The 12,062-nt window shown below is 35.2% G+C and overlaps 1 protein-coding gene across 5 annotated transcripts in view; it reads left to right on the top strand.

Moving 5' to 3' along the window:
- Window positions 1-12,062, top strand: part of DICER1 (dicer 1, ribonuclease III) — a 59,196-nt gene that overhangs the window by 12,783 nt on the left and 34,351 nt on the right. For 2 of the 5 annotated variants that reach the window (XM_030452250.1, XM_030452252.1), the window contains exons 2-4: window positions 3,757-3,822; window positions 4,733-4,833; window positions 11,073-11,262. In XM_030452250.1, the coding sequence (XP_030308110.1) occupies window positions 11,119-11,262 (144 nt within the window). In that variant the 5' untranslated portion in view covers window positions 3,757-3,822; window positions 4,733-4,833; window positions 11,073-11,118. Of the gene's footprint in view, window positions 1-3,756; window positions 3,823-4,732; window positions 4,834-11,069; window positions 11,263-12,062 lie in introns of all 5 variants that reach the window. The other 3 variants (XM_030452254.1, XM_030452253.1, XM_030452251.1) reach the window with 2 other exon arrangements.

The raw sequence follows: 12,062 nt of genomic DNA, 5'->3' as shown, positions 1-12,062 counted from the left end.
AGTTATGTTGCCTGCAAGTTCTTTGCAGGGAAAAGAACATCTGTAGCCATGCAGTGTAACTGGTGAGAAGCCTTTGTTTTTTAGGAAGACGGATTAAAAACTATGAACCTCAAAATGTGGTTGAATCAAATAATGTTCTAACCAGTACATAATACTTCTGCATTTTAAGTTCGCATTAGAATGAGTTAGCTTGCTCTGTAAATAATAAATAGTGGGGGTTCGGTGGGATTTTTTTTTTATTTTTTTTTAAGGTGTGTTGTTTGTTTGTTTTTTTTAAGCTAACTCCTTATAACTCCTTATACAGTAATTTTGAGTGACACATGAATTGATATTATGATGAGCTATAGGAGATTAGAGTTCTCATTTTAGACTTGGTGGAAATTCTGGAGGGTGACTTAAAACCCCCATATCCACAGGTGTTGCATCATACAATTAATGGCTTCAGAGAAAGGGTTTTGTAATGTAAGACTCAGTAATTTTGGATGTTCTGGCACAGACATAACAACTGTCAGAAGCCAGTGTTTTGGAGAGCTTGAGTTTTGGACACATGGAGGGAAATATATGAAGAAATATATATGTTGATGCAAAAATTTGGATCAGAATCCCCTCCTGGGGTCATATTATGGGGGCAGCTGCTGCTTTTACTTATAAGTAAGAATAATCGGTGCTTTGGAACTGCACTTGCCTCATGGCTTGCCCCGGGATTGGATAAGAGAGAAATTCCTGCCCTAATGTCTGCTTAATTGCCTTCCTGTTGAAAGACATAGGTGTCTGAAAGACATGAACCTTTAAATAAACTAAATAATCACAAGTGAGTAAGTTGGTAATCAGGTAAAGGATCAAATGGTAAATAAATTGACAGATAAAGTCAGCTATCCCTTCTTGTGATATTGATATAATAATAGTATAGTTACCTACATAAATTAGTATGTATAAATTTAGCTGTGATTTTTGTGTATTAGTTTCCAAGCAGCAGCCTGTAAACAATTAAATTAAATAATACCTGGAATAATTGAATTATAATTGCTGTTAAATCCTCTAACTATGTTTCAGAGTGTTCTTATAGGTCAGGTATTTTTTTATCCAAAGAACTTTGTCCCGAGTGGAATTTTTTCCTGACTTCCATGGAGAAGACTTAGTTCCTTCAGCGCTAGAAGTATTTTGTTTGTGCTAATCTGAGGCTGTAATTTGTACTTTGGTTTCTGTCCACCGTGTTTATCATTCGTACCAAAGAAAAGTGTTTGAAATGCAAGGTTGCTGGAATAACACATGGAAGAGATGGATGAGTTCGGTTTTATAGTCACCCCTTCCCCCAGTTAGCATCTGCGAGCAGCTGTAAACACAGCGACAGGATGCCCGACCAGACAGACCTTTTCCTCCCAGTCATAAAGGCAGTTTTTACCTTACCCCCTCTGATGCTGCAGGACATCTGTTCTGGAATTCATTTGTGTTTGCATGAAGATAATTCACTTCATTATAGCTCTGTTGTGAGCTTAAGAGTCCAGTTGTATAGATCTTGCAAGATAAGAACTTAATTTTCAGGTTGTTAGTGGTTTGAATAATTGGCTTAGTTAACCGCTAGCATCATTATTGGGGTGCAGGGAGTACTTGTGTAATTTCCAAGTGGATAAGATGTTGAAGAGCAGGAATGCAGATGGCCTTTTTTTTCAAATTCAGCCTGTTGCATCTAGTGTGCCAGTAGAGCTTCTAAAATTTCAGACCTTTTTCTCACAGTCTTGTTTAATATCAACAATTAGGTATCACATTAACACGGTTATTTTCAAATATAAATTACCAAACTAGGGAATAAAAACAAACCTATTGCTACATTCTTTTGGATACTTTTGGATACATTTGGATACTTGTTATTCATTTTGACAGATGCTATAATATATAACATATATAGTTATATAGTAGCAAATAACTGAGATACTTGAAGATGTTGGCTGATACTTGCAGAGGTGACTAATGGTGGCTTGTGGGTTGTTTGAACACAGGAGATTTACAGAAGTGACTTTGTCACTTCCCGGATGCTTCTCTTACAGATTTTATAGGAAATGATATTTTTTACTTCATGTTGCTGCTTTATTCTTTGTATATTTGATGTGTTTGTGGTGTGTCTTGTTAGGCACTCCAAAAGGCTATCTATCTTACCCTCACATTCTGTGTTTAGATAAAATATGTGAATATTGAGCTTTTAGTAGAAATCGTTTTAGAAAAAAAAAATACATGAGGTCATTATTGTTCCATAGGTAGAAGACATTCTAGAAATACAATTGTAATGTAATGTCAGTGTCATTAATTTATTTTTTTTTGTCCCTTTAGCATTCTTTTAACAAGATCCTCAGTCACTAGAATAAAATGAGAGAGAGGAAGAGAGAAAAATTCATTATTTTTAAAAATATGGTGAAAGTCTTGTCAGACTGCACTCCAGTGTTAGAGCTGTGAAACGCTGGAGTGGTTTGGTGTGTGGTAGCCCCTCTGTGTCCATTCTTTGGCTGATAGCATTGGCAAGCTGCAGATGCCTTTGGCCTGCAGAGGGGAAGGATTGGCTGTCTACTGCAACAGGCTTTTGTCTAAGTGGGTGAACCAACACCATTTAGATGCTAATGTGATATAAGCTCTCTGTTTTGTAATAGAACTTGACTGCATCTCAGGAATGTGGCCTGTCTGGTTTTATGTTGACTTCAGCATTAAAAGGGCCTACTGTAATTCACATCTGCCAACGTCTGCCAATCGATTAAAGCTGCAATCTTCTGTTTAGTGGCTTTGATGTGCCAAAGGAAATTGTTAGGGTTGGTGGAGAACTGCAGACTTTTTTTTGGTTCTCCCAGATCTTACATGCTGATCTGTATGCTTTTTGTTTGCCATCCATGATTGGGGGAATAAAGCAAATTTGCTGTGTTAAACTATGTATGACGCTATCTTCTCTGGCTGAGTTGAAATTTCTTTTTTTCTGTTCATGCTTGTTACATGATGGGTTAACTAAATGCTTTCTGCTTTTCTTGCAAATGTGGCGTAAATTTCTTTATATTTACCAGATGTGTGATGGTTTTCTGTTGTTAGGCTATTTTCTGCTTTAGTGGAATATGTGTTCTGGTTCATGTTTTAGAAGCAGTGAATAAATTAATAATGTAGGCATAATCAGGGACTTGTTATAATAAATTTAAGTTCTAGTCACTGTGTCTTAGAATCAATTTGCTGTATTTTGTGCAGAAAAAAAGGCTGTGTGTGTGGTGCAAACACGAATTTAGAAAATAGCCCTGGGAATAAAACTTGTTTGGGTCTGTTTTGTATGTGAACACAGTACTCATCAGATTCTTCTGTGCTGCACTCCATACATAATCTTGTTGTAAAATAATACAATAACTTGAATTTGTTTTCTCAGTACACATATTTTCTCTAATTATTTTTTAAATATGCTGAATGATAAGTTTCTTCAAGATTTCATTGCTGTATTAGGCAGAATGTGTGGAGGGAGCACAGCAGAGGAAAACTGTAAATCTAGTTGAACTCAGCTAGCAGTTACTTTAGTAGATAAAATACGTAAATATCTAGTGAGCACTCAGGCTGGTAGTTTAGATGCTGTATGTATGCTTAGCCACAAGAAGGATATATGATAATTAGATTTTGAAGGACCCTGTGCTCTTGCTACAGACCTAAATATTAAAATGCAAGAAAGCAGACTACCACATGGCACAATTGATTTTTATGGCAGTTCATGTTAAAATGCTCTCTTTTTATATTGCCTTTTAGGTTACCTAGGGTGAAACAAAATTACAGGCTTGGAGACTCTGGAAAAGCTCAGCATCAGCATTTGAGGTAAAAATGAGCATACTGAAGTAATCTTGGGAGTGTCCTTGTTAATTTATGGAATTGATTGGAGAAGAAATTTTCATCAAGGTCCATTTTTGCATTTAAGTTTTCAGTATTGGTTTAAAAAAAATTACTTCAGAGTCTCTTAAGGTCTGGGAAAACTCACTTTAGGTGAATATATCATGGTTTTTTTTATTTTAGAGCTTTGAGAACACTGTAGCTCTACTTAGATATGGTATTTTTGTTTGAAGTTGTAGTTTTATAGGATGTCTGATATATCTATGAAATTCTTTGTGGCTTTCCTAATTTTACTTGTAAAGCTAAATGTATTTTCATGTAAATCACCATCTCAGTTGCAAAATATTTTTACCTGTATTGAAAAACATATGTTTTAGTTTACTAGGGAGGAATGGTTGTTTATTTTTCGTGAGTTTATTTTCATGAGTTTATTTTCATGAGTTAATTGCAGCCTCAAATGGAAATACTTTAAGGAACTTTGAATTCCTTTTTTTTTTTTTTTTACCATGTAACTCAAGTTGAATGAAGATAATATGTGCATTGAAAAAGCAGTAAAATCATACAGAACATAGTAAAGTTATGTCGGACATACTACTGTATTTCTCACATGATCCAGTTATTAATCATACAAACCTGTAAATAGTATTAGGGAAGCATGCTTTCCTTGTACAGTTAAATGACCAAAAATTACCTTGTAAATCACTCTTAAATTTTTATTTCTAATACCAAACTAAAAAAATTCATGTCAGAATGTTGATTTGCTGTCAGCAAGTTATAGTGTAGGGTTAACATATTTAAATGTTTTTAACGAACTGAATTGTCACAATTAACCTGCTATTGTAGTTCTCTTTTTAAGCCATTTTTATAGTTCATTGGTGGTGTTGTTATATTTTTTAAGAGCCGAAGCTTGCAAATTATGTGATTAATCTACAAGCTGATATCATGATGTCAAAATGCAGTTTGGAAAGCATAAACACAGAGACTGCGGAAATTAAAACGGTAAGACTGGACTTTGTAGTATGGGAGAAGCAGGTTTTTATGTACCACTTTACTGTGTTCTCCTATTTTGTATTCATACCTTCTTCAGGACCTTAAAGTAGCTTCCATGTGTGAGACTATAGAAATTACTGTGAATTTATTTGGAAAGAATCATGAAAGTAGCTTTATGTTGTCCCTAGATAGTTAGATACATTAATGACAGATTAAAAAAGGCATTTGTCATGAAACTCATGTTTTTATGTTTATTATGAAGCTGAAATTAGAAATGTATGAATTTTTTTATAAGGGTGTATGTGTTTAATTGTCTTGTGGATTTTGTATTGAAATATGGTTGTGTTGGTGAATTTTATTTTATTTTTTTAACTAGGAAGAGGGGATATATGATGGGCTAGAATTAAAATTTAATCTATATGTAGGTCCATATAGAAAGTAAATGGTGGAGAAAGTAAACGCCAGGTAAATTGTAAAGGCTTTAGTTTCAAGACTATGCTTCAGTTTGAATTATGAGTTCAGAAAAAAACCAGGAAAAGAAGCTATTTGACTAAAGCTATGTAGAAGAAAAAAATGACACATAGTATGGTGCCATAGGGAAGACAAACAGGTCCAGATTCACTGGTCCTCACCTTGCAGTGCACTTTCTGCTACACAGAACCTGCTGCACCTTCTGCATGCTTTCATTTGTCCTCCATGTCAAGGAGGTAAAAGAAGAGGAATCTCTATGGCATCTGTTCTACACTATTGACTAAGCAGCTACACAGTTAGGACTGTTCCACAGGCCCATAATTAAAAAAAATGAAGTAATTTGTCCCAGAATATGGTTAGACTTTTAAAGGAAAAGGTATTTTTTAAAGGAAAAACATTCCTTTTCTAAGCCTTTATTTGGATTGCCCCATGTACTGGTGTGACTACAGATATGGTAGAAAACTGACTTTTGTTTTCATGTTTTTTTCTTTACTGATAAATGCCTATTTGTTATACTGTTATATAGTGGTGTAATATTTTTGCTTTAGAGACTCTTAAAATGTACAACAGCAAAAGTTTTTGGTGTGAACTGTATCTTGCTGGCTCTGTTGACAGAACTAGACAAATTAAAAAAAGTGGTTTTTTGGCTTTTGCTTCAAATCCAGGGCTTAAGGATTGTGCATTTTTGTGAGTCTGTTAAGTGTCATATTGTACTCCATTTCTCTCTCTACATATGGATGTTTAGGAGTCTGCCAGGAATTCCAGCTGTTAACTGTACTGTATTGCTAGTAGAAGTGCTTCAGAAGCAGCTCATTCAAATGTAGAACCACACTGTAATCTCATTTGATAAGCTTTTTAATGAAATTCCCGAACATGAGAAAGCAGCCTTTGCTCCTTATTTTAGACCTGTGCTGAGTGATGTCATTTAGAAACTTTGAATTTTGAATTGGGAGTAGAAATCCAAGTGATTAATGTTCAGTGTCAGCTGCTAAATGAAGGGGGGAACAAAGCTTTTCCCAAGAAAATGAAATTTTTTTCACTTGGTTCTGACGAGTGGGCTTTTTTTCCACAAATGAAAATTTGAATGTTTGTTTTGTTTTTTAAGTTCTCTAACAGAACTGAAATTACAGGAGTAATACTCAAAAAAATTATTTAATGCTTTTGGAGTATTTTGGACTAGAGGCAGGTGCCAGTCTCTTTTCACTGGTCCCCATTAATAGGACAAGGAATAATCGGTGTAAGCTAGAAAATACAAAGTTTCACCTTAACATGAGGAGGAACTTCTTTACTGTGAGGATGATGGAGCACTGGCACAGGCTGCCCAGAGAGGTTGTGGAGTCTTCTGTTCAGGAGACTTTGAAAACCCACCTGAATGCATTCCTGTGTGGCCTGCCCTAGGTGATCCTCCAGAGGTCCCTTCCAACCCCTAACATTGTGATTATATTACAGGAAAAGTAAAATCATTTTTAGAAGTGTGGTTTTGGAGTCAGGTTTAGAAACCAGATGATGTAGGAATCGTTTGTGTTGACCTTAACTTGCACAAAACCAGTTCTTGCATGTGAATTCTCAAAATGTAAGTAAAAGCCACTTTTCTGCAGACTTCTGCAGTAGTTGGGAGAGAACATCCTCTCAATATTTTACATTTTGTAAGTTAAGATCTACCTTCACTTTCTACTCTGCATTTTGGTTTTTTGCAATACTTTACAGTTTTGCTTTTATTTGTTCTTTCATTACCTAAGAAAGAATATTCTTTAGAGCTTTTATCAAGTTAATGTTTCATGTAGGATTTGGACATAAGGAATGTGATATAGACTCCAGGTGTTAATGACAAAATATTCAAACAGCAAGAATCTATTAATATTTTTTTAATAGCTTGTGGGTTTTATTTACTTTGTGTTGTGGGTTTGGGTTTTTGGTTTGTTTTTTTTTTTTGTCCCACCTCTTCGTTGTTTTTTTTTTTTGCCCCCCCTCCTAATACTGAGCATATTTTTAGAGAATAAGATACATATTCCTAGACAAGATGAAAACCTACAGCATTAGAAATAATTTTACATTGTAAGGATTCTATTAGGTACAAATTTGCAAATCAATGTTGGTGATGGAAGCAGATGAAATACATTGCTTATGGCACTAGTAACATTTTGCTGTTAATACAAGATGTAGTTTTACTTTAACTTGATATAAATATAACGCTTACTATGCATGCAAGTGGTGGTAAAAACTTGAAACATCCCCAGACCTCTAGTATTTTCTCTGTTTACTTCAGACTGACATTCTGTAAATGTTTTAAACAGTCTTTGTAGTAGGGCTGGGTTTATGATGTTTTATTCTAGATGAGTGTCTTCCTGGGTTTGGCTTGTTTTCCTTAGTGTTTTCTTGAAGTTTTGTTCCTCACTAAGGGACTGATTCAACTTGGTATAAACCGTGGCTGAAAAGCATACACCACAGTTCCAGAATTACTGTAGACAGAAAAAAATGGCTATTAAGTGTTGCTGGCTCTTCATTCCCAACCTTGTATGCTTCTGAAAGAAAGTTCTTGAATGGTTAAACAAGCAGTTGGTATTAGCTCTGCACTTTGCTGGCTGTTGACATAAATGTGTATTTAAGTAAGGACATAAGGTTGTGTATTTTGCTTTTAAAACTATCAGGAGTGGTGGCCATAAAACTGGACCTTTCAGTATTTTAGTAGAACAGATAACTTAGGGCACTGTGCTGCTTTGTCCAGCTTCTTTAATATAGTCTAAAGCTACAGAAAATAGGACTGGATTCTTGTTTCTCTCTCCAAATCCAGCTTCATCAAGTTCTTAACTTCCTGTTTTAGGAATTTCCCTAAAAATGCAGTGGATAAAGATGGAATATCTTGGCAGTTATTTTTGTTGCTGACAGTGCCTGAACAGGACTAGTTTTTTGGGGTTTTTTCTTCCTTCTAGGTAGCATGTTAGCTAGCTTCAGTTGACTTCTGTCCACAAATTCTGAACACGTGTACTTGCATCTCAAATGTTTTTGATTTAAAATCTGTTCAAGTTGGTGTGTGGTTTCTAGATAGTTCTATACTACTTTTATTGCAGAACTTGATATTTTTCCTTGCTGTTGAAATTACACAATTACTTCATTATTCTGGCTTATTCCCTTAACAACAATGACATTGATCTTGTCAGATCTTACTTACTTCCAATATAAATAATAAAAATGAAGGCCAGGACTAGCAAACTGAGCACAGCAGGAGATAGCACTGATGATTTAGTGAGGCAATTGAGGTTTTTTTTACCTGACTTCGCATACAGCAGGAGGAAATTTAAGCCATTGCAAGTGTGTTCTGCCTCATGCAAACATAACTGTTACTGTGCTAATTAATCTTGAAGTTTATCATTCTCCTTTTTAAAATTTTTTTTTGGGGGGGGGGGTGTTTTTTTGGTCACATTGTGCAGTGTGTTTAACAGTGGCAGTGTTAATTGCAAGGAACCATTTTGCCTGTGCTTACTTTTCAAGTTACAAGTGCACTTTGCACTTCAAAGGGTGTTTTTGAGAATACATCCTTATCCACATGAAATGATTGTACTTTAGGGTTGGTCTTTCATGAAGCTACACAAGGTACACAGAAAACAAAATTGTAGTTTAGAGTATATAGAGTTGTCTCATAGCTCCTCTAGATGAAGCTGGAATCATATGTAAGTATAATCCCCTTGCTTCTTGCAGTGGGGTAACTAACCAAGTGTAACTGTCACAAAGTGTGTTGCAAATGATGTGTGCTTATTGATGAGTATTTGATGCTATGCTTGTTTTTTATTAGCAACCTTCTCAAATAAGGTTGATTTTCATTCTTCAATTCCTTCCTGGTTATGTAATGTAACTATTTCATATGGTCCCAAAGGTTTAGTTATGATCTGGAAACAAAAAAGATGGAATAGTAAACCAAGAGTAGGCACTATTGATCTAAAGTGATTTTGAAGTGGCTGAGTGGGTTTAGGTATAAGAATTACTATGGAACTGACTCCAGCTTTCATTATGCAAAAGGTTTTGGGGCTTTTTCATGGTCCCTTCTAGCCTTGAGCAATTATTATGATCTGTAACCAAGTCTCATTTTATACAAAGCAAACACTGTTTTCACATTAGTTGCTATATGTAAGTAGAGAAATATGCTAGAGACAAAATATTGTAGTCATGATAAAGACTTTCATACTCTTCAAAGGCTTTTTTTGTTCATGTCATCAACTAGCATGGTACTAATTGGGATATAAAAAGAGAAGCTAGTTATGTTAAAGGAAAGCTTTGTCTGTAAGCTTGGGGGAAGGGAGGTTAGGAGTGACACACCTTTCCTGATATCTTCTCCCATTTTCTGGTCTTACAACACCTAAGCTGTCAGTTCATGTAAAAGCAGTGCCCAGAGTTTCCAGATGCTTTCTACCAGTGGCTGGGGAGGTTGTGTATTGTGCTACTGTCCTTGCCACATGACTGATTTAAATTGATTAGTCACACACAGATTAACATCAGCACATTTGATGTGCAAATGCTCAGTAAATCAGGATGTCATGGATGATCATCTTTGCTACATATAACTATAGTGTGTATGCATCTTTCCTGCTAGTTATGTGCTCTGACCCAGACCTGGGGTGTCCCAGTGGAGGAAGAGCCATAAAGCCACTAATTCCAAAGAAGAATTGAACTAATCTAGCTTTGCCAGATACGAACACTCTATGAAGTTACCAGTTGTTGGAACATAACCTGTATGTTGTTGTATGTATTATTTGAAATGTATAAAAATAATTCAGCAATCTAGAGAAGCCTTTTAATATTATAACTGAAATGATCAACAATTCAGTATTGATTCTATGGTGTGTGTAGAAAGTCTTGTTTTCTATTTCAAGCTAAATAAAGCCATATTGTATCAATCCATTTTTATCAGTTTAAATAATGTGAAAGTCTTGGGCTGAAATGGGAGCTTAGGTTACAGGATTGAAAAAGTAAATGAGAAGATTTGCATAAGTATGAAGATTATGAGAAAGGAACTTAAAAAAACCCCAAGCAGTTAAAATGCCAAAGTATTCTTTAGTACATCCTGTGAATATGTTTGTTTGTTCCTTTCTGGGTTTTTTTGTGGGTTTTCTTCTTTGTTTTTGTTTGTCTTTGGTGGTTTGTCTTGTTTGTTTTATTTTGTTTTTTTTTAATGCTTGAATACCTACCTCTTGTCTTTTTGTAGTGTTTGCACACTGACAGCTCAAATTAAAATATCAGAGAAGATTCAAGCAGTATCACCACAGTTCTCTTAGTGAAGAAATACTGCTGTGATGGAGAGGGAAATAAATTGCTGAGCCAAAGACCAAGAAGTTAGGTTCATCTTCTTTCACTAAGAACTGGTCATAGGGACTTTCTGGTTGGAAATACAAAATTGAAATTATGATGCTAATTTATGCCTGTGCTCTAGAAAATCAAAATCAATCTTTTTCTTTTTTGAAGTTAAAACAGCTTTACTTTTTAAGATTGGTCATAAAGGTATTTTAAATGGGGTTCTGTCAGCACATGGGACTTTTTTTTTTTTTTTAAATGTAAGACCATAAATTCAAATGCCTGGAATGAACTTTGCCCTGTAAAGTTCCAGTTTCTTTGGTACTTTGAACACATCTTTAGTGGAAAAATGTCTATGAATTCACAATTTAAAACGGGATTTTCTGCTGAAAATGGTATGAGATTTAGCATATTCTGAAAGTAATTTCCTTTTCTTAGAATAAATTTTCTCTTGTGATTGTATCTAATACTGCTTCTTTTTCATCTCATAGTAGGCTGTGCTGGAACAAAAATGCAATGAAAGAAACACTGGATGAATGAATGAAAAGCCCTGCTTTGCAATCCCTCAGCATGGCAGGACTACAGCTCATGACCCCTGCTTCCTCCCCAATGGGTCCATTTTTTGGATTACCATGGCAACAAGAAGCAATTCATGATAACATTTACACGCCAAGGAAATATCAGGTACTAGAGATAACACCAATACAGTAATATAAGAAAAAATGCAATGAAATCTGTTAATAGCAGAGCTCCACCTGTTGGAAGTTAATTGTGTCTTTCTGTAGCTTGGCTTGCGTTACATTTTTTTATATCCTGTGCCTTCTCTAACAAGCAGAACAGCTTCTTAGCTGAGGATTCTGTTGCTGGCCTCTGCAAAATGCTTGTAGGAACAAATACAGTAAACGTGATGTTCTGTATCTCAATTGAATACATACGTGTCTCCTTCCCCCTCTGATCTTTTGTCTTCTACATGGTAAATCTTTATTTTTGGTCTGTATGAGTCAAAGCAGCTCAGTAATGTCAGAAATCCCATCAGGACACTCTGATTTTCACTTTGTTAGGGAAAGCTATTTCTGCATTCTAGAATTTCAGTTCTCTTTGTGCTGCAGAGGTGCCTGCAAGTTAGCATTTGGTTAGTGTTACTGAAAAGCTAAGATCCCTGTGAGCTAATATACTTTGTTATTTGGCTGAAGTGATGTGTTCAGTTAAAAGCTCAAGCTTCTTTCTTCACACAACATATCCTGCAACATAATCATCTGTTAAAAAGATAGAGAAGCTATATAAAATAGCAGCAAATTGTGATACTAAAGGATTTTAGATTTAGAAACTGGGCTATCTATAGTGTGCATTAATATTTTTTGAAAGATTGTGGCTATACATTTTTATGAAAGACAGGTGACTTCCACTGGAAAGATCTCTAGAGATGCTACTGAATTGTTTCTAGTTTGTGTTGGTTTTTTGTTGGTTTTTGTCCTCTTTTCACT

The sequence above is a fragment of the Calypte anna genome, chromosome 5A, assembly GCF_003957555.1.
Source record: "Calypte anna isolate BGI_N300 chromosome 5A, bCalAnn1_v1.p, whole genome shotgun sequence".
Taxonomy (NCBI): domain Eukaryota; kingdom Metazoa; phylum Chordata; class Aves; order Apodiformes; family Trochilidae; genus Calypte; species Calypte anna.
The sequence above is the reverse complement of the archived record's forward strand: the minus strand, read 5'-3'. Positions and strand labels throughout refer to the sequence as shown.